Here is a 22,934-nt window from a genome sequence, read left to right as displayed (position 1 = left end):
GTTTCTCTTTGCTTATTTGAGCTTTTCTTGCCGTAATATGGACTTGGTATTTTACCAAATAGGGCTATCTTATGTATACCACCCCTACCTTGTCACAACACAACTGTTTGGCTTAAAAGCATTAAGGACAGAAATTCCACAAATAAGGCACTGTTAATTGAAATGCATTCCAGGTGACTACCTCATGAAGCAGATTAAGAATGCCAAGATTGTGCAAAACTGTCAAGGCAAATGGTGGCTACTTTGAAAAATCTCAAATATTTTGATTTGTTTAACACTTTTTTTGGTTACTACATGATTCCATATGTATTATTTCATAGTTTATATCTTCACTATTATTCTACAATGTAGAAAATAGTCAAAATAAAGAAAAACCCTTGAATGAGTTGGTGTGTCAACTTTTGACTGGGACTGTAGGTTTCAAGCATCTCGAACTAAACAAAAAACACATACATTTAGGACAATTCACTTGTTTTTTAGTTTATTAGAAATGTACAGATTATGAGATTTCATTACGATTGACCTTTTTTTTATTTTATTTTTTTATGTTCTACTCTTTACAGTTTTTGCCTGTGTTAAAAGATATTCTCCCATCACTGATCTCCCAGGTGAAGAGGTGTATGATACACAGAAAACAGCATGGGGCACAATGCCACTGTCCGAACAACATGAGTGTGTGTTCGCTGTGCATGGCATGCGGGATGCATGTGTGTGTCTAACATTCCCACTAAAAAGGGACCCTATACTAAGGTGTCCATTAAGATGGGAGAAAGGCGTAGCATTGTGAAACAGCCCTTTCCCCTCAGACTTGAGATGAGTTTAGTTCTAACCAGTGGCAGACTTCAGACCCTATTCACGTACCCCTCAGACCTGGAACCCACCGTGGGTAAATACCTCTGACCTCCCAAGCACAATATGAACATATAGCTTAAAAAAAAATAGCATGAAAATATGTTTATATATAAGCCTCTATTCTATAAACAGGTTGACTGAGAGGTAAAAGGAGGACATTGTAATGGGGAAGAAGGTATTTTATACTGGCCCAGTGTGTGTGTGTAAGAGCTGGCGATAAATAAATCAACGGAGGGAACCCAAACAGCTACAACATCACTACGTATTAAGCCAGTCTAGCAGGACATGTGCAAAGGCAATCATGTTTGGAACGTTGCATATGACAATCTTTTGGACATGATTCGACTGGGAAAAGATCAAAGACCTCATCCCCTACAGGTTCATCAAATATCGATCACACAGTCAGGTGGATAGTGAAACGACGGGACCGTGTGGATAAGTGAACATGGAAGAGCTTCCAGGTGTCCAGGATCACACAAGCCATGTGTGTGTGGGTCCAAGTAGTCCCTGTTTCAGTTCATTTTCATCCGTTTAGTTCCTAATTAACATGACCCAGATCCGTCTGACAGACAATCACCGAAGTCCTTGAAGCTAAGAAATCAAACTAAATATGTGGAGTGCCATGGTCAGCCTGTGTCACTTAGCTAAGTGACCGTTACTTTGTTTAGCACAGTATTAAAAAAACAGGGAAGCATTCCCCAGTGCCCCCACAAACCTACAGCAAGTGCAGTTTGTCGTTTTCACAAAACATTTGTTCCCAATCTAGCTAGTCTGCTTCGAGTTGGCGTATGTTGAAGAGCGAACTTTGTATGGATCCCACTGTAGTGCCATTGAGATGAGCTTTGTCTAGCGACTGAAGCAGCCAATGGCTGCAATAATATATATCATGCCACTTCCAAGGCTTTTCCCACTGATAGCAGATTATACACCTTCCCCTTTGGCATCTGTTCAACACCTTGGCTCCTGACATATTAGAACATGACAGGCAGAAGAAATAAAGTGACTGAAATGTCACCCGGGAGGAATTGGACTGCTCCAGGAGTGTTTGAGGACCATTTCACAAGTTAGTGTTTGTGTGTGTGTGTGTCCAGTCCCAGCCAGACAGAAGGCAAGTGAGTATTCTCACAGCTCTCCCTGGTCCTCTGAACAGGAACCATCATACATGAAACAACGTCAAAATAAGCAAACATACATGATAATGTAATTCATGACAATAATAATAATAATAATACAAAACAATGGGCATAATAATAATAATAATAATAATAACAATTATTCCAGTGTAAGTGTTTTTTTAAAAGTCAGTAATTCTTGTCCCCAGAGGTACAGGCCAACGGATTGGCATAAAAAAAAATACATAAACAATACAACATCACCTAGTCGTCTGTCCACGATGCCAAGACATGCTGTAGTGTACCAGGGTGTCTGAGGGAGTAGCAAGGGCCCTCCTTAGCAGAGCCTGGGACTACAGAGGAGGTGGTGTCTGAGGGACAGAGGGGTAGAGCAGTGTGTGTCTCTCTTCCAAGGCCTGGCCCCCTTGTAGGCCACAATGACTGGCCCCAGCTCCTGGCCCAGCCTACCTCGGTCTCATGAGGGTTGGAGGCGCTACACAGAGAGGGGTGTTCCCCCCCAAAAGGAACAACGGAGTGAGATCATAGTGAGATAATGAGAGCTGAGCCGCTGTTGTTCTGTGCCATGTCCATCCCCCACATGCGATTACTGTCTCAATGGTCCACACTCCTCTTCAGAGTCCCCTGCCCCGCAGAACTGCACTCTCAGTCCACTCAGGTATAGTAGCGAGAGCTGAGGCATTTCTCAGCTTCGTTCTATTGTCATATAATATTACCACCTGGTCTTTCCACGCTCTTCATTCCCTACCTTCAATTCCTCTCATTTCATCTTTATTCATCCTCAGAGATCTTCTTTTCAGTCTGCAGCCAATATAGCTTCTCCCGTTGGCTGGTATTTCGCTCTCCCTTGTGATGCCAACCTTCCAAGTCACGTTCGTCACTTGACTAGGAAGCTTGGAAATCGAGGCTTCCTCCATCCCTCTCTTGCTCCCTCTGTCAGTCTTGCAGCTCCCCTCACCACTCCCCTGTCCGTCCCCTCTCTACCTCCGTCACTGTTTCTTCTCGCGGGTGGTGATGGTGACCAGCTGCTTGGCGGCCTTGGCGATGTCATAGGCGCACTGGATGACCTGCTGGGTGAGCAGCTGGTAGTCGACGGCGGGCGCTGAGGGGTCCGAGGGATCCGCCTTGCGACACTCCACCTGGAGGCGGGAGGCGCTGGACGCCAGGAGGCGCAGGGAGCAGTGCACAGCGTCTAGGGCAGGCCGCTGAGACGGAGAGAGAGGGGTGGGGGCCACAGTCAGACACAGAGGCGACAACACTTACTGCTTAAAGCTAGAATCTGTATTTGGTCCCAAAGAATGTGCAGTATATATTCTGCTGTTCTATTTTGCATGCACCAACAATTTAAACGGTTTATTGTTTCAAGCAACTTCTTTGTTGTTGCAATGATAACTGGCGGTGTCAGCGTCACACCATACAGAATCTAGAAAGAGAGAGCAAAACCTTACCTTGGGAAAGAGAGAGGCCATTTCAGTGACAGCAGAGTGGATCTTCTCAGAGCATGGAACAAAACTGGGGAAACACAAGACAACCTCTCGTTACCACCAGATACAACCTCTCGTTATCACCACAGATACAACTAAAGCCAAACTATTGTTACCACCACAGATGCAACGTAAGCCTCCCCGGACTGTGTCATGGAGTGAGTCTTGTAGTCGGGGCCCTACCTGTCGTGTTTGAACTCTTGTGCGGCCCTCAGAAGCTCCTGGATGTTTTTGGTCACCTGCTCCGTCTTGAGGATGACGTCTTCGGTGCAGGGCAGGGTCGGGTCTGGCTCACCCCCTTCACCCCCACCCCACTCCTCCGAATCCCCCCGGCCCTCCTCTTCACTGCTGCGCCCCCTACTTTAGGAAACACACACAGTACAATCTCTACATTAGCCTGCATTTCACACATTGAGCAGAGGTAAGCCTCTCTGAAGTAATAACCACAGTAAATACGTCCCTGAGAAAGACAAACAGTCTGCTAGATGTCTAGGTACACCCTAGAGCCCGGCCTGTCTGCCCCTCCTACATGTTGGGAGACTCCAGAATGACCCGGTCACTGGGCAGCAATCTGCTCCAGATATTCCCCCCGCCTTACCTTAGCGACAGCTCATACATCTGAGTGTTGTCATAGTCACTATCAGTGCCACTGCCGTGCTTCTCTCCTTTAGGACCCTGTGCACAAACAGAACACATTATCAGCGTCAAAAAGGTAGCAGTAGTGATTCTAACATCAGTGAGAGTATGGTAAGGCCTTTATTGACCAACCAAAAGCAAGCCATTCACACAAACATTTCCACTAAGCCACAATATACAACCCTCGGCAATGCATCAGCTCACATTGGTCTATAAAAACAGTGTCTGCCAGCATTCATATGACGCCACTGATTGTTTCAGCTGGTCTGGGGTTGGTCGCGAAGTAGCCTGGAAGTCACAGATGAGTTGACCAACTGTAAAGGAGGGCGACAGTCAGCCAGTCTTACCATGTATCTCCCCATCTCCATGGAGCCAGAGAGGTGCGACCCTCCATAGGGTGTTGGACCGCCAGGACCCCCCTTCCTCACCTGGAGGTGGGACAAAACAGGAACTCAGAGGAGGATGAGAAGCAACAGAGGAACCGCAGAAGGAACACTGCCTGACAGAATGTTTTTTAAACATTTTTTGTAGGAAGATTCCGAACAGACACTGGGATGCGATATACGTGCTTGAGCAGAGTCAGCTCAGCTTTGTGCACGGAGATACTAGCTGAGGTCAAATTAGATTTTTTTTTCTCTCAAATAACTTAAACTCAACAGCCAAACTGCAGAGTAACTTTCTCCAGGACAGGCTAATACTGAAAATGTAGTACAGCCCAAGTTCACTGGAATTCAAAGAAAATGTGTGTCTTGACCTAAGTCCTGCCAAGTAGTTAGTGAGCCACTATCCCAGACAAACTCACACACAGGAGTACATCATTAACATTACCAGACACACAAACATACGGTCAGACATACACAGAAGACGACAGAGGAGCCGGTTAACTTCCATTAGCTTGCCTCACATCACGTCTCCTCTCTAGCCACTTTCACAATAGATGACCTCCAGTAGCCGGGGCCCGTACTCATAAAGCATCTCAGACTAGAAGTGCTGATCTAGGATCAGTTTAGGCTTTTAAAATTAGATCAGCACAGATCAGCACTCCTACTCTGAGACACTTTATGCAGGCCCATACAGTCAGCACGGTTATAGACACTTTTTAGATACAGGCTCACTGACATAAGGGCCTATGCTGCGAGTTTTCCCAGACAGTATGGCCAGTAGGCCACTCTTGGACTCACTGTTCCCTAGTGGAGAGCTAACTAGATGAAGACATCTATGTGAATATTTGTATGCTGGCATATGCTGTATGATACACAAATCATGTCCATACAATGAAGTCATCGTCATCTGTGGTTTTCAACAGAGCACTGGGTTTTACCACTGTGTGGTCCAATATCTATGAAGGGATTCAAACTGTACAACTTAAAAGAAGGGGAAATCTGCAATTAGTACATACATTTTTGAACTTTTAAATTAATGATATACAGTATCGCAATGCCATCTTAAAAAAGTACTTATAAATGTCTTATTAGTAACAAATGTGAGACATACACTACCGTTCAAAGTCAAGTAAGTCTATTCTTGTTCTGAGAAATGAACTCTATTCCATGCGAGAAATTGCCAAGAAACTGAAGATCTCGTACAACGCTGTGTACTACTCCCTTCACAGTACAGCGCAAATTGGCTCTAACCAGAATAGAAAGAGTGGGAGGCCCCGGTGCACAACTGAGCAAGAGGACAGGTACATTAGAGTGTCTAGTTTGAGAAACACGTCTCACAAGTCCTCAACTGGCAGCTTCATGAAATAGTACCCACAAAACACCAGTCTCTAAGTCAACAGTGAAGAGGCGACTCCGGGATGCTGGCCTTCTAGGCAGAGTTGCAAAGAAAAAGGCATCTCTCAGACTGGCCAATAAAAAGAAAAGATTAAGATGGGCAAAAGAACACAGACACTGGAAGATTGTAAAAAAAAAAGTGTCATGGACAGACAAATCTTGACAAGTTTGGAGATGTTTGGATCACAAAGAAGAACATTTGTGAGACAGAAAAAATGAAAAGATGCTGGAGGACTGCTTGATGCAATCTGCCAAGCATGGTGGAGGAAATATGATAATCTGGGGGTGATTTGGTGGTGGTAAAGTGGGAGATTTGTACAGGGTAAAAGGGATCTTGAAGAATGAACTCCATCACTCCATTTTGCAAAGTCATGCCGTACCCTGTGGACGGCACTTAATTGGAGCCAAATTCCTCCTACAACAGGGCAATGACCACAAGCACAGCTCCAATCTATGCAAGAACTATTTGGGGAAGAAGCAGTCCGCTGGTATTCTGCCTATAATGGAGTGGCCAGCACAGTCACCGGATCTCAACCCTATTGAGCTGTTGTGGGAGCAGCTTGACCGTATGATACATAAGAAGTGCCCATCAAGCCAATACAACTTGTGGGAGGTGCTTCAAGAAGCATAGGATGAAATCTCTTCAGATTACCTCACAAATTGACATCTAGAATGCCAAAGGTCTGCAAGGCTGTAATTGCTGCAAATGGAGGATTCTTTGAAGAAAGCAAAGTTTGATGGACACAATTATTATTTAAATCAAAAATCATTTATAACCTTGTCAACATCTTGACTATATTTCCTATTCATTTTGCAACTCATTTCATGTATGTTTTCATGGAAAACAAGAACATTTCTAAGTGACCCCAAAGTTTTGAACGGTAGTGTACACAGAAAAATAACATTGTAAACAACTTATCTAGATATATTCTAGCATATAGAACTCTAGGGTCTATTAAAAAAAGATTGACAAACTACACAATAAGAAATTGTGCATTTGCTAATGCCCTACAAAATACAAACTAAAGAGAGACATGGAAAAATGCACAGAAACCAAACTGAAATACAATGCCTTTGGAAATGATTCAGAACCCTTGACTTTTTCCACATTGTTAGGTTACGTATTCTAAAATTGATTCAAAAAATACATGTATATTTGCCTCATATCATTTACTTAAGTATTCAGACCATGTACTCAGTACTTTGTTGAAGCACCGTTGGCAGCAATTACAGCCTCGAGTCTTCTTGGGCATGACGCTACAAAGTTGGCATGGGGAGTGTCGTTGCACAGCTATTTCCAGGTCTCTCCAGAGATGTTTCGATCGGGTTCAAGTCCGGACTCTGGCTGGGCCACTCAAGGACATTCAGAGACTTGTCCCGAAGCCACTCCTGTGTTGTCTATGTGCTTAGGATTGTTGACAGGTTGGAAGGTGAACCTTTGCTCCAGTCTGAGGTCCTGAGCACTCTGGAGCAGGTTTTCATCATGGATCTCTCTGTACTTTACTCCGTTCATCTTTGCCTCCATCCTAACTAGTCTCCTAGTCCCTGCAGCTGAAAAACACCCCCACAGCATGATGATGCCACCACCATGCTTCACCGTAGGGATGGTGCCAGGTTTCCTCCAGACGTGACGCTTGGCATTAAGGCCAAATAGTTCAATCTTGGTTTTATCTGACCAGAGAATCTTGTTTCTCATGGTCTGAGAGTCTTTACGTGCCTTTTGGCAAACTCCAAGTATGCTGTCATGTGCCTTTTACTGAGGAGTGGCTTCCGTCTGGCCACTATCATAAAGGCCTGATTGGTGGAGTGCTGCAGAGATGGTTGTCCTTCTGGAAGATTCTCCCATCTCCACAGAGGAACTCTAGAGCTATGTCCTAGTGAACATCGGGTTCTTGGTCACCTCCCTGACTAAAGCCATTCCTACCCCGATTGCTCAGTTTGGCCGGGCGGCCAGCTCTAGAAAGAGTCTTGGTGGTTCCAAACTTCTTAAATTTAAGAATGATGGAGGCCACTGTGTTCTTGGGGACCTTCGATGCTGCAGCAATTTTTTGGTACCCGTCCCCAGACCTGTGCCTCGACACAATCCTGTTGAGCTCTACGAACAATTCCTTCGACCTCATGGCTTGGTTTTTGCTCTGACATGCACTGTCAACTGTGTGACCTTATATAGACAGGCGTGTGCCTTTCCAAATCATGTCCAATCAATTGAATTTACCACAGGTGGACTCCAATCAAGTTGTAGAAACAGCTCAAGGATGATCAATGGAACCAAGATGCACCTGAGCTCAATTTCAAGTTTCATAGCAAAGGTCTGAACACTTAAGTAAACGTTACATTTTCATAAATTTGCAAACATTGTTTTCCTTTTGTCATTATGGTGTAGTGTGTGCAGATTGCTGAGGATTTTTTAAACATTTAATCAATTTTAGAATAAGGCTGTAATGTAACAAAATGTGGAAAAGGTCAAGGGGCCTGAATACTTTCCGAAGGCATTGTATGCATTGTGAATTTGCATCACCCGCATGGACAATGGAACGTAAAGGTTGGATGCAACAATGAGCACAATAAAAGACAGACAGGACAGGTTGAGAGACAGACTGACTTTACCTCCTGGCTTCCTATGCACGTTCCATACCAGTCAGAGTGGCTGGAAGCAGGGCTGAGTGAGTGTGTGCGTGCGTAAGTAGTGCATTAGCTTAGAGCGCCGACAGACTAACAAGAACGGCGGCCGTGCGCAGCTGGTGGCCATCCTATCGTCTTTGACCACAGAAGATCGACCGCCATTTTCTGTTCATTTCCACTGTTTGTCAACACACCCAACAGGTGATCCAAGCACTGCTGACATTCGTATAGGTCTGCCTGCCCTCTTAGTTCCACTGTGACCGAGTGGGTTAGTGACTGACTGACACATTGCCTTGAAGGATCCATTGTGAAGTGCATATGGCTAACAGGGCAGGTCAAACCACTAACACCTCGTGCTTGTGCTGCATACACTAGAGGTAGGGAATGGGAAAGCTATGATTGGGGAGTGTCTAAGGTCAGGACATCTTCACTCATCAATGGCGTGAAAGCTACCTGCCATCTTACCTTGACAACATGACCTTCTACACTCAAAGAAGCCTCAGAGAAACTCATGTGAAATGAATGGAGGCGAAGAGTGATTTGCTACAGTGCCGAAGGCTCAGTAGAGGGGCTAGGCAGTGTGTGTGTATGTATGCATGTATATATTTTGGGCAGGGGCGTGCGTGCAGCATCTGGCCCAGAAAGCATAGTGCCAGCGGTAGAGGCTGGGGGTCAAAGATTAGGGGTTAAAGTGGAAGAGTGCTCCACTGGTGAGCGGTGTATGCATGCCAGACAGCAGTAGAGGAGGAAGGCAGCAGTAGAGACAGAGAGGGCAGGTGGTGTATATCACCATGACCACGGCCACCTGGGGGCCGTAGCGCGTTGCTCACACTTACACTGGGGTGCAGAGGCTGCAGGCGGCCCGTCAGGGAGTCCAGGCCTGGGGAGTGGGAGTGGGATTTGGGGGTAGCAGACCCCGGCTCGTACATAGAGAAAGCCTGTCTGTCCCTCCGGTGGGAAGGCACAGCCGAGGACACAGCTAGGCTGGAGTGGTCCCCTCCCCTACCTCCCCCGCCTCGCACCCCCCCTGGCCAATGTGCAGGGCTGCCTCCTCCCCCGCCTCCCAAACCGCCAGCTCCCCCTCCTCCTCCGACCTGGCCCCCCCGCAACGCACTGTTCTCCGTCTGCATCCGCGAGATCTACGGGGAGAGGTGGGGACGGGGGGAGGAAGGTCACCTGAATGTTTCAAAGGTCACACGGACACGCATCCACATACACAAGTACTGTACAGGGAGCTTCATTTAGCTAACCACATACTAGATATGGATGGAGGTAAGACTAACAGTTTATAGGGAGTCTATACTGATGGGGGGATATAAGGGCTTAAACTGGCTTGCATGTCAATCTAGTGAGTATAACGACATGCTGGGTTCTCTTAACCAAATAAACATAGATATTGGCAGTACTGGGGGTTGATCTTTCGTATCTTGGAAAATAAGAGCACCACACATGCATTGTTTATTGAGGTGTACGACGGGGGCTGCTCTAGCCCACACCGTTTTACCTGTATGTACCTGTCAAACTATCAACACTGGAAGAGAACTGCTGTGCATTTTCCAAGTGTGTGTGCAGGGGCTGGTATTTCTCCTTGTGTTAGACATGAGTGATGACAGACATGGGACAATAGCTCAGGCATTCATGAGAACAGAATAACAGCACCATGGAGAGACGGAACGGAAACAAAGTGACTACATATGGCGTAACAGATGGGAGTCAAACCTGATATTTGACACAGTGAAGAACAAACTGCAGTGCTTACACCAACAGATACTGTTCTGAGCTGCACAACTTGCTTACTACAGTATAAGGACAGCTCTGGGAACAGAGTAGACCAACACTGATAGTGACAACACACTAATATACTGAGGCAGAAGAGATACATCTTCCACTATAATTAGTAAAAGCACATCTTGGGAGCATAACAACACAAACTTTTAGACATATTGGAATTCCTCCGTCTTTCCATCATGCAGGCTTCCCTCCATCACTCTATCCATACCTCCCTCCTCTCCCTGCCATCCTCCCTGCCTTTTTATCTCGTCTCCCTACCTCTTTCTGCAGCCGGCGCAGCTCTTCACTCAGGTTGTTGTTGACCTTCATCAGCTGCTGGACTTTAGCCTCGGAGGAGGCCAGGGCCTTCTTAACCTCCAGGTACTCCTGCAGAGTGATGGGCCCGTCCGACAGGTCTGACGAGTCCATGCTCTGAGGGGACACACACACAGAAATAGTTTTAATTCTATCTAAAAACAAACACAAGTATTCGGGAGTCGTTTATGTGGGTTATTGTCTGTGCAATAAGATGCACTAGATTTCATCATCCCTCTTAGCAGTAAATGGAGAAGTCTGAGCGCAGCTTAAAATAACTACCGTTTCACATACAACACAAACCATTTTTGAGAAATCTCTTTTCAACTGGAAATGACTTTGAACAGCATCCGCATCCATTCACAGCTCAGCCATATCTGAGAAGCACAGAGCTTCTGTCTGTATGAGACCAGAACAGAGCTTCGTCACAAAGTGGACCTTAAATTCTCATTTTCCAGCAGCTTTTCCACCACGTCCTGTCTGTGGGTGCCTGCTTTAACAGGGTTTTCACCCCCCTCTCCTCTCGCTTGCCCTCTCCCCTCCTCTTGCACTCCCTCTCCTCCCCTGCTCGTGGAACAATGCTCCTCTGATTGGAGACCCAGAATAGCTGTGATATCACTGTGGAAGTATGTGGCAGCAGTAGCAGCACTGCCACTCCCGCAAGGCATGCTGGGACAGGCGGGGAGCAAGACACTGCTGGCCGCTGGGGATAATACTGCAATCACTAGAAGAAGCGAAGAAGAACATTGTTCTGATTTAGGATCAGTTTTGCCTTTTAGATCACAATGAATATGATTACATGGACAGGGGGGGACCTGATCCTAGATCAGCACTTCTATTCTGAGATGCTTGATACGTCTGAAGTGCCTCTAATAACTCCAAGCAGGGACCATAGCACCACTTCCTGGTCACTTAGCTCCATCCCTTCCCTCCTCCATTTCTCTCAGTACACATTTTATCCATCTATTTACTAGGTTAAAGGGGAATACTTAGGCTGTTCTCTGGTACTCTATGGAAAAAGAAAACAAGCACTTCTTATTAGGCCAGTTCCGAATAGTACCTCCCCCTTTCACTATGTTTCAGGCTGCTTGGGGCCTAGTGAACACAGCCCTGTGGGTGTATTCATTAGTGCAAACCGGTGCAAAACGTTTCCCATTGGACAAATTCAGGTAGATCCCAGTTTGATGCCTAATGAACACAACCCTGCCGTCCTTCTGTGCCCTTCTCTCCTCACCTTGGCCCGGTTGTTGCGCTGCGCGTTGTTGTTGTTCTGAGTGGTCAGCTCGCTGTCCGTGTCCTCGTCCGACGCTACGCTGTCGTAGTCATGCTGGTCGTCGTCGGCCCCCAGGTCCAGACTAGAGTCTACAGTGTTGGATCAGAGCAGAGCAACAACATAGGCCCTGGCTCAGGAGGAGATAGGATGTAAGGAATCGGAGAAAGACGCACTGAGATTGAGCCACAGACATATCTGGAAAACTACAGCTCAACTAGCGATGACAACCAGGCAACCCCGCCATTTAAAATACATCTCAGTAGCTTCTCCGTTTCACTCATACATCGCAATGGATGGATTGACTGAAGTGCGTGCTAAAACACATTCATATTTGAACTGGCTCAGTCCCTGCCCTCTCCTCTCCCCTCTGCTCCCCTTCCCTGTCCTCTCATCCTCTCCCCTCTCTCACCAGTAGGGCTGCTCAGGCCTTTCCCTTGTTGTCTCCTCTTGGCGTCACTCAGGATGTCGATGATCAGCGTTGCGAACTCACGAGCGTTAAAACGGGCCAACTTCTGTCTACCCTGAAAGACAAAGACAGGCAAGGGACACATTCAACAACCCACCGACACAGACCTATGTCTACAGGAGCAAAACGAGGTCAGACATTTTTGGTGTATTATTGAAGCAAACACCAAATTGGAGCCACAGTCTCTGGTATTGCAGTCCTGTGGTCACTGGTCATGTGGTGTGGAAAAGCACAGTCATAGGGGCTACAGTAGATCTTAGTAAGAGAGGCACACACTAAACATTGCACCTAGCAATTCGCATGCTTGTGTTTGCATAAAGGGCCAAAAAAATGCAGGCTTTGTATCCATGTGGTTTCAATTCTAAACACGGTCCAACCGTGAGCACACCATTATCACAATCCATTCTCCTCAGCCTGTGTGTGTTTTCTCCCTCAGTCGCTCTGGCATGAAACAAAACACACTACTACTGACCAGTCAGCTGGCTCCAACGCTATTCAATCCAATCCTATCTAGGGATCTCACTGTGGTGAGGGTCCTGACGTGTTAAGGCCTATGTTTACACTAACAAGCTAGCCAAATGAGGGAGGACACACAATCAAACACAACCCTTTTAAATTTCCCCTCACCCTCCTCCACAGCTGGAAAATCTCTCTCGCTCGCTGTCTCTACATCCCACTGGCCAGTGCAGAAGCTCAGACATCCCAGTGCAGCCACAAAACTATGAATAGAATTTCATCCCTCGCTCTCCATTTCAGTCCAGACGTTCTCTTTCTTCGCCTGCCCTTCTGTTCTCCCCTTTTGTTCCCGTTTTAAATCTGTCGTGCTCTAGGAGGATTTCCCGATAGTCCCTTCTACTGCCTGCCTGTGTCACTGTGATTAACATTGCCTTCAGCCTGCTGGTATCACTAAGCTTATACAGCAGTTGGAGAAGGAGAAATACACATAGGAACTAAGATAGTCAAGCATTTGCTGGCAGTCAAATTTGTATTCATTTGTTGTGTGTGTGTGTGAGTGAGTGAGTGAGTGAGTGAGTGAGTGAGTGAGTGAGTGAGTGAGTGAGTGAGTGAGTGAGAGATAGTAGTAGTGGTTACCTGGTTGCGTGTGGCTGAGTATTCGGGGTTGACAGGCAGGAAGGGCACCGCGCTGCGCTCCGTCACCAGAGTACTGTGGTTCTGAGTCGTCAGCCACACTGGGGAAACGGGGAGGAAGGAGAGAAAGAAAGAGATACATTATCCATCGATGAGTGAGTGAGAGAGAAACAAGGTCATTTCAGCTGGAAGTTGGAACACACACAGCAACACACCCTGCCTGCCTCCCACACATAAACACGGTGCACAGCTCCACTGGAACAGACCACAGAACGGTTACAGACTTACACATTCTCTCCTCCTAAAAATGTCCTGGTATACCTTGAGCTGTGTGTGTTTGTGTGTGTGCGCACGCGCTTGTGTGTGTCCAGCACTCTGCCTCTACCCCATCCTGCTTACCTGCGGAGAGTATGTCAGACAACGCAGTCTGTGACTGCTCCTCCTTCTGAGAGAGAGAGAGTGCGAGGGAGGAGAGCGAAAGAGAGCGACTCCAGAATTCCTGAGGCACTTCTTCACCAACTCGCTCTCTCCTCTCTAAATTGCCCCTCTCTCTCCCCCCATCTTTCCCACCCTGTCTCCCCCTCTAATTTTAGACCTCACCCAGTGCCCTTTAGCAGACTTTATTGATGCGTTTCCTTTCTAAACAGTGACTCCTTCTCCCGGGGAACAGCCTACACTACGTCCCACATGGAACCCTATTCCCTTTATAGAGCACTACTTTTTTTACCAGGGCTTGGTGAAATGTAGCACACTATATAGGGAATGGGACTTGGACCCAGAGTGGCCCAAACAAATTGCATGACTCAAAAAGGCAAAGACAGAAAGGGGCGCAGGATGGAGAGATCTAGAGAGAGATGGAGGAGAGGGAGAAGCAGAGGATGGGTTACACAGGAGAGGATGAGGGGGTGTCTCACCTGCATCGTTCTCCCTGCGGTCCACTTCGTCATACACATCCATGGCAAGCTCCTCAAACAATCGATTGTTCAGCTGTCACACACACACACACACACACACACACACACACACACACACAGTGTACACAAGACCAAGACAAACATAAGCAATGCACACCAAAAGAACAAATACCAGCGAGGGACAAATATACACAACTCACACGCTTAGAATAATAGAGCAAACTGCAGGACAATCATGAACAGCAATACTGTCAACACAAACAATAGCACTACACTAAAGAGCTCGGCCCTTTTGCTGCCTGGGCCAAAGGAGAATCGATTATACCATACACAGAAAATGGAGAAAGTCATACTCCTCTTGTCATAGACAATTAGAGTCACTGATACAGACATGGCCCACTGCTTCAGTTTATTATCAGATTAGCTTGTGCTCTGGGTCATGTTCATTAGGCACCAAATGGAAGAAAACAGACTGAAAATGGGAGGGATACCTGGACTTGTTTTCCATTTCCAAACATTTCAAAATGTTTTCCCTTCTGTCCTAATGAACACAACCCAGGAAGTTTACCAGAAATATACAGCCTTAACACTAACCCATGACCCCAACCCTTTGACCACCCAGCACTACTCACCGCTTGGAGCTTCTTCTTAGCTGCCTTGGCCAGTTCTGAGAGGTCCAGGCTACGCAGGGACACAAACAGACACAATGAAACAACAACAGACACGAACAGAGGGGTGAAGAGAGAAAGGTGAGGAGGTGGAATAGATGGAACGGGGGGGCAGTGGGAGAGTTGAGACAGCAGGGGTGTCAGGTCATGAAGCAAAGGCCATGGCAGATAATCAGGTGAAATATATAGGTAACTGACAAAATAATGAAAACACTTGAGTAAATGCTTCCATACAGGTGTGGTTCCTGAGTTAATTAACCAATTAACATCCCATCATGCTTAGGGTCAGGTATGAAAATGCTGGGCAGGCCATTATTTTGGCTACCATGGCTATGCCCCCATGGGATAACAACGCCCCCATCCACAGGGCATGAGTGGTCACAATGGTTAGATGAGCATGAAAACAACGCCCTATTAAGACACTTTATGTTGGTGTTTCCTTTATTTTGGCAGTTACCTGTACCTCGTTCCATTTTGGTTTGACAACATGCAAAACGATAGGCCTAAGTACTTGTATTATCTACAATAAGTACTGGTGGTCGAGATACAGTAGCCAACCTGATAATGGGATAAAATACCAGCCTCCTATTTAAAGGCAAAGTGCTCTCATCACTGTTTATTGAATCAAGACATCATAAAAGGTAATACTACTATATAAAAAGGTAGACAGAATAGTACAGCAATTCCTCCCTCCTTCCCAGACACCAGCAAGAAGATGACAGGCCCATGGGATAAAAGAGGGGGGGGTGTTGAGTGAGTGAGTGAGGGAGAAAGAGAGAAGCGAAAGATACCTCTGTGTCGGACACTTAGGGCGAGCTCTGCCTCCACAAGCGCAGCACAGACGGAGAGAACAGAAAATGAGTGAGCGAGACAAGAAAGAGACGGGCAGAAAGCAAAAGAGAGGGCCCATATTCACAAAGCGCCTCAGAGTAGGAGTGTTGATCTAGGCTCAGGTCCCCCTCGGTCTATATAATCGTACTAATTATTATCTAAGGTAATACTGATCCTCGATCAGCTACTCAGACACTTTGTGAATACCACCCACTAGTTCTCCACTGCTCACAAGGGTAAACTCCAAGAGTACGGTACAGTATGGTACAGAGTATAGTACAGTAAGAACAGTGTTGTAGAAGTCTTGTAGCTCAGCAGACAGACATGCAGTCAGTTTCATTAGTGTAACAGGGGCCTTCCTCTCCTATCTAGCAGTACAGACTGACTAACGGCAGGGCACAACCTACTGGTCAAAACACTGCAATACATCTAGCCACTTCACTTGTGCCAGCATATTACAAGGTATTCCTAACATTTCCAGAAAATCAAAAGGCATTGCCAGAATATCATGTCACGTCAAAGACAATAATGCCCCGGTTAGCCCTGTGTCTGAAAAACCACCCCCATGTATGATAAATATCAACCACCGTGCAGATTTATAAATATACTCCTCCCACCCACCCTGTTGACCCTGAACACATGACCCGTTGACACTTACCTGTCAGCCATCTGAGGAATGATATAATGCCCATTCTTGTGATCTACAGGATAGAGTACAATAGAGTGAAACAATTATATTGTGTAAAACAGTCATTGGGTGAAAGATGCCTTACTAGTTAGGCCTAACAGGTCCATACTTGGAGCGATAATCAGCGACCACCAACCAGGCATGTTCAATGCAAGGAGGAGACACAAAGAGACACACAGGGACTTAGCGGTCGGCGAGGAGAGAGCTAGTGACCATAAGTGAAAAATGGCCCAATGTTATTCAAATGTAGGGAGGGCAGCTCTTGTTAGCAAGCTTTGACATTGGCTAACAACAAAACTGCAGTCATACTAACTGCTTGAAGGATATACCCACTCAGCGAGATCTCAACGACTTGATTACTGATTATCGCTTCAACTCTGAGCCCTCTGTAAGATCCATGGCAGGGGTAAAAGGTCACCTACCAGGGCGTCGGCCACACAGGTAGAAGGCCAGCCTGTCTGTGAGCTCGTACTGACACTCAACCAGCCGCTCTGCCAGCTCCACCTGGCCCGCTTGCCTGCCACACACACACACACACACAATCAGATCCTATAACTGTACATATGAAAAAAGCTTACTGACAATGCAGCAGAAACAAAAAAAACTGACTACCTTGATAGAGTCACACACAAAACTGTGTGTGTGTGTGTTCAAAAAGAGTGAGCCAGGGGTGTATTCACAAGTAACAAAAGCAAACATGGCCAAAACGGAAAGGGACTACCTGAACTTGTCCAATGAGAAACCCCTGTTTTCCGATGCAAAACTTTTTTTTGCCACAGTGTACACTAATGAATAGACCCCTGGTGTAGCCTACCTGGCGTAGTCCATGGGTGTGCGTCCATTGATGTCCAGAGCTCCGGGGTCGGCTCCGTAAACGACCAGCAGCTCTGCCTGCAGAACCTGGCCTGCCTTGGCTGCCACGTGGAGTGGAGTGGTGCCCTTCTCCTGAGACGACAACCACACACACACACACACACACACACACACACCTCATTACTTAAAATAGGGATTTAAGGGAGCATGGACACAGCATAGACCGATTGGACCGATACTCTACAGGTGGGGTTGTGAGTGGTGAGAAAGTAGGTAATTTGCAGTAACAGGGGTTGTGAGTGTGAGTGGTGAGAAAGTAGGTAATTTGTAGTAACACGGGGTGGGAGGGTGAGTGGTGAGAAAGTGGGTAATTTGTCATAACAGGGGGTGGGAGGGTGAGTGGTGAGAAAGTGGGATATTTGTCATAACAGGGGGTGGGAGGGTGAGTGGTGAGAAAGTGGGTAATTTGCAGTAACAGGAGGTGGTATGGGTCTCACCGGGTGGAAGAAGTTGGCCTGTGCTCCCAGGGACAGCAGCCGTAGACATGTCTCCAGACTCCCCGTCCTCACACTGGAGTGCAGTTGCTGAGACAGAAAGAGAGAGAGAGACCCTGTGAATCCCCTCATTAGTGGTGTTTAATAGGTCCACACAGAAGCATCCAATAGTTATTCCTGTGGTGTCATTAAGGTGCTTCCTTCCTGCCTACAGGGGAGAGAAGAAGAAAGGCAGGCTCTGTGTGTAGAGCCTCAGTGGAGGTAGCCCGGCCCACCAGGCATTGCCCAGCCAGTGAAGGACGTCACCCTCTGACCCCTGACCTGAGGGGGCGGGGCCTCACCTTACTGAGGTCCTTGGTGGTAACACCGTCGTCATCGCGGCACGGCAGCTTGTGGACGAAGGATAGCATCTGGTACTTGGCGCGGATGAACTCGGACTTGGTGGGGCTGTTCGCACGCACACACACACACACGCACACACACACACAGATAGAGAGTAGGGACAAACTGGGTAAGACATCAGCTCTTTGTATGAATCATTGCAGCAGGAGACACCGAGGGCCAAATCCTCTCTGATCCCATAACAGTCTGATACTAGCTAATGACCCAAGGCTGAGCTGCATCTAACACATAAGCTTATTAGCCTGATCAGACTATAACAATTGACCAAGTGAAAGTAAATCTCTTGGTGGGGGAGAGTTCCACAAACAGAGACGATAGGTAAGTGGGAATGTTCCCACCCAGGTCAAAATTGTAAATGAGAATTGGTTCTCATCTGATGTTTCGTGAAATATGTTGTGAAACAAAATAAACTTACTGGACTTTGTCCTGTGGGTTGGGTTTCCTGCGGCCGCTCTGCACCTGCGCTGGGTCAAGCAGGGAGTGCTCCCAAATCGAGTTAGCCCCATTACTGGCCAGGGTCTGCACCATCTAAAACACACACAACAACACCGCCCTAACATGAAAGGATCTAATGTTTGCTTGGAACGTCCTCTTAGAGCTAATCAAAGCCTCTTCCTGTGCCTGAGGCTGGTCTAGTGGGTAACGCCACCGCCAGCAGCAACTATACACCACCAAGCGTGGGTGTGAATACCAACCCCTGCGCCACTCTCTGCATCTACCTCCCCACTCATTTCCATCCTGTCCAAATAATGTGAAAATAATTTTTTTTTAAAAGCCAGTTCCTAACAAAAGTATTTTCAAATCTTATCTGTCCAGCTGCCAGGTATCACTCTTACTTTATATTAGTGATGGGGGAGAAAAAAAAGGGTGAAAAAAATTAAATAAAAATCGATAGTTACATATCGCAATATTATTTTGGACAATAAATGTATTTAATTGTTTTTCTAGGTAGCTTTAGTCGGCTGTGCCTGCGCCAAATACCAGTATTTTTCCATCCTATAACTTGACCGCCATCTTTTTAAATAATGGGCCAACATGTTTTCAGCGCTTTTATTTCCATGCTTGCTCGTCTCTCTGCAGCAGACATATAGTGAGCAATATGTTTGGAACATCAATTCTCAATAAAATCACAATATATATAGAATCTAAATATCGTAATATTGTGAGGTCCCTGGCAATTCCCATGTAGTTTATTAAGTGTTCATTTTTAGTTTATGGATATACATGTTATAAATCCGTAATAAACAGGTATAGGCCTAATACATTGGTTGAATTGGTTTACTTGTCATTTAGCCACTGGGTTGCTAGGCTACGTGTACACCCATCGGTAATGATCCCCAGTGTCCAGTACCCCTCCAGCCCAGACCCCTATCTTGTCCCTTCCCAGGTACCTGCAGCAGTGCAGGGGGCCAGCCGCTGTGCCGCAGGTGCTTGACGATGGAGATGTGGCGTCCCAGGCTGCGGTGCACAGAGCAGCACTCGTCACAGATCAGAACGCCCCTGTTGATGCTGGTCCAGCCTGGATCTGAAAACACAGAGAAAGAGATAACGTGAGAGAGAGGACGGAGAGGGGTGGGGTGTGTACAACTTAGGCTATTTAGCAAAGACCCACCGCTGACTGGCTACTCGGCCATCTCAGGTTCATCATTAGGCCTATAGCTTTGTTTTACTGGGAATAAAGTTAGGCCTAATATATGACATTATTGTTTACTGCATACATTTAAAATAATCAAAAAAGCCTACTGTGAGAGTGACAAATAGGTTGACAGTTGGCCTGACATGTGGAGTTTACAATGACACTTAAAAAGGAGTTCTCGGGACCATAAAGAACAACAAAACGCCATTATTATTAGCGTCATACTGTATAGCCTAAATACAAGTCTGACCTTTAGAAATCCAGTACCACCCAATTGTGCCTTTAGGTGGTAATGAGATCATCATACTAGACAAGTCCAGAGTTCAATGGGCACAGAGAGAACCATGGGCCACAAAGTCTAGTCAATAAGTCTGGCTGGGGCAAGGTTAGCCTACACCCTCAGGATCCTGCTACAATTAAGCTAAGCTAACTGTGTAAGAGGTTCAAACAACACATTCTGTCCGAGGAAATAGATGGCACATTCTTTTTCTCTCTCAATTGGTAGGCCTAAGAGCCAAGCCTAAGAGACTGGGCTGGGGCGGAGCAAATACATGCAGAGAGAGATCTGTTCTTGAGGGACAATTTTGAAACAAATAGCTATTTTGGCAATACTCAACAAAGCATGCCTACTGTTTTCAAATATTGTAATCTATGAAAAGCAGCAATTCATTGTTGGGTTTGTACCCATGGCAGAGCAGGACAAAGCAGAGCGCTAAACCAAATGTGAAGAGACACAGGGCTCTTCATCGGTATAGATTCCATTCATTGACACTAAAAGTTCAATCTTGTCATAATCCAAGCTTCACAGAACAGCTCCATTGCTCTTCCTCTCCATTTTCACTTAGTGTGTGCAGCGCCTAATGTGATTTCATACGCATGCACTCACACAGACACTGACCTAGGCTACACACACAGCGCATATGGGGCCACTCTAGTCTCTTTTACCACTAGATCTACAGTCAACATTACTGAAGGATGTAGCCCCCTCTTCAGTCTAGCATTCTACCACATGCTGTGGTGCCCATCACAATCCATAAAACTCTGATCATATGACAGAAAAACAAAAAGTCCTTATGAGCATACTGGCAGTAACAAATAGCCTATAGTGGCTATATGACTTCTTCCACAATATGGAGGTTGTTTAGGTGTTTCCGTAGCTATTCCAGTGTGGAGTGTTGCAAGGAGTCACACACTAGTGGCGTGGTCAGCAGCTCGCTGAGGCCGCAGAAAGCTGACGGTAGACTGCAAGTAAGAAACTGCACAGTGCACACACAGAGTAGGTATACAGGCAGGCCAGGCTAACGCAGGTAACTGCAGAGGAGTGATGGTCAGGAGTGTCATAAATCAGCTGGGATGGTGCAGAAGAGGCTCACAGAGCAGAATCACATTCCTGAAAGGAGAGCAGCTGTGAAGGAGAGAGCAGCTGCCATGCAACCCACCCCCATCCCAAACTCTCCTCTCCAAAACATTGAGGCAGGTGGGGCTAAATGTGCAAGGCCAAGGCTATGCCGGCCAGGATGCCATCACATCAGAGTTGCGGGGGCACAATAATGTTGCAGAAAAACAGAGTTGGAGAATGTAGCCTTCATGATTTGCAAGACAATTTAGGATTTTATGAGCAGGAGGATTAAGCTAAAAGTGTTTGTCTTTTTGCCTACAGATGGAGCCGTCTAAACAGGGCAGGGGTCCAGAATACAGGCACGATTCACATCCTCTACTAGTGCTACTATCAACGCCGCACTGTTTGCTAACCCATTGGCATTGGTTAGTTGCAGGCAGCTAGCTAGCCAACTAGCTTAAACTACTATTTTTATTATAATTTAACTAGCTATCTATCTCAGTAACAACGTTCAGCTAATCTTCTCGACTCTTAACGTTAGCATACTAGCTAACTATCTACACGCTACAACTTGGAATTGATCACATTTATAAAAGCATTTTTTAAAATAAAGTATTATAGAGGAAGACAAGCCAAACTAGCTAGCTAATTAGCCTGGCGTCTTCAAAATGAACTAGTTACCTAGCCAGTTAGCCCGTGTGGCCAGCTCAGTTCTAGCTGCAGAGACAACTTCACTGACAGAAAGCTGTGATAGCAAGCTATTCAAGTTAGACAAGACAGACGCCCTCTCTCATGTGTTAGCAAGCTAGGTAAGTAACCGCCACGTCCAGCTGGTAGCTAACACACCTAACGTTCGCTAGCTACCAAGAGAAACGCAAACAAACGTCTGACGTTGGCTAACGTTAGTTGCGCTGGGCAGCGAGCTAGTAAAAGCAGGCGAAACAAATCTGCCACACTACAATTCATCCAATAAACCAAAGCAACTAGACCAAAGTAACCTTCTAGTCACTTCATTTATCGACACGTACTGAAAATGCAAATGTAACTCCGTTTAAAGGCCTGACTGACTAACTGCCTGGGAACCTGCGCCGTTTTCTTGTACTACTGACAGCGGGCACACAGGCCTCCGCCGTCCCACCTAAATGTCGCCAGCTAGTCCATCTCAAAGACTAAAACAACACATTGTTTCCGTTAGCATTGTACCTGCTGCACTGCAGTCGGCACATACTTCGGTTCTGTGGACCTTTCTTGACATGTTTAGGGTTCCACTGCAGTAGTAGTTATTTATCCAAATTATATATTGATGCTCGCCCTTCCGAAGACCGCCGTCTGCCGTTTCTCGATGCTGCCCTGAATCCCCGGAAGCCGGCGATGTGGTCTTCGGCTCTCCCGGCCCGAAGCTACCCCTTTTCCTTTTCTTCCTACGCGGTTTCAGTCCTAAACGTCTGATGTAGTGAGTCGCAGGCCTCGTCAGTGGAATGATTATTACTGGCTAGCTCATATCTAGAGGGGTGTAAAAACAATAGCTCACACAGCATGGCAAATATCGAGACCTAACTAGGCTAACTGGGATCCTTCCTGCCTGTCACTCGACTCACTCTCTCCCCCTTGCTCTGATCGCCACTCTCTCACCAATGCCATGGGAATAGAGGTATCTCTAAAATAATATTTAACCTTTATCGTATTCGTCAAAAGCTTGGAATCTCATCAATATCCGTGCACGTAGGGGTACAC

The 22,934-nt window shown here is 46.5% G+C and overlaps 1 protein-coding gene across 4 annotated transcripts; it reads right to left on the bottom strand.

The window, feature by feature from the left end:
- Positions 1-459: 459 nt before the first annotated feature.
- On the bottom strand, positions 460-22,853 carry LOC112266072 (G protein-coupled receptor kinase interacting ArfGAP 1). 4 transcript variants are annotated; one of them, XM_042295968.1, is made up of 20 exons: positions 22,404-22,853; positions 19,617-19,750; positions 18,641-18,753; positions 18,165-18,270; positions 17,827-17,913; positions 17,331-17,461; positions 16,939-17,033; positions 16,487-16,529; positions 15,789-15,815; positions 14,962-15,010; positions 14,330-14,402; positions 13,419-13,516; positions 12,270-12,381; positions 11,822-11,949; positions 10,552-10,704; positions 4,450-4,530; positions 4,065-4,141; positions 3,650-3,826; positions 3,431-3,494; positions 460-3,187 (listed from the first exon to the last, which is right to left on the bottom strand). In XM_042295968.1, the coding sequence occupies exons 1-20, from the start codon at positions 22,453-22,455 to the stop codon at positions 2,972-2,974; spliced, it is 2,016 nt and encodes a 671-aa protein (XP_042151902.1). In that variant the 5' UTR covers positions 22,456-22,853; the 3' UTR covers positions 460-2,971. The 4 variants fall into 4 exon arrangements, with proteins under 4 accessions (XP_042151902.1, XP_042151903.1, XP_042151905.1 ...); XM_042295969.1 differs by having other exon boundaries at positions 3,650-3,823; XM_042295971.1 differs by lacking the exon at positions 22,404-22,853 and adding an exon at positions 21,882-22,079.
- Positions 22,854-22,934: the final 81 nt, after the last annotated feature.

This window comes from Oncorhynchus tshawytscha, linkage group LG13 (assembly GCF_018296145.1).
Source record: "Oncorhynchus tshawytscha isolate Ot180627B linkage group LG13, Otsh_v2.0, whole genome shotgun sequence".
NCBI lineage: Eukaryota > Metazoa > Chordata > Actinopteri > Salmoniformes > Salmonidae > Oncorhynchus > Oncorhynchus tshawytscha.
The sequence above is the reverse complement of the archived record's forward strand: the minus strand, read 5'-3'. Positions and strand labels throughout refer to the sequence as shown.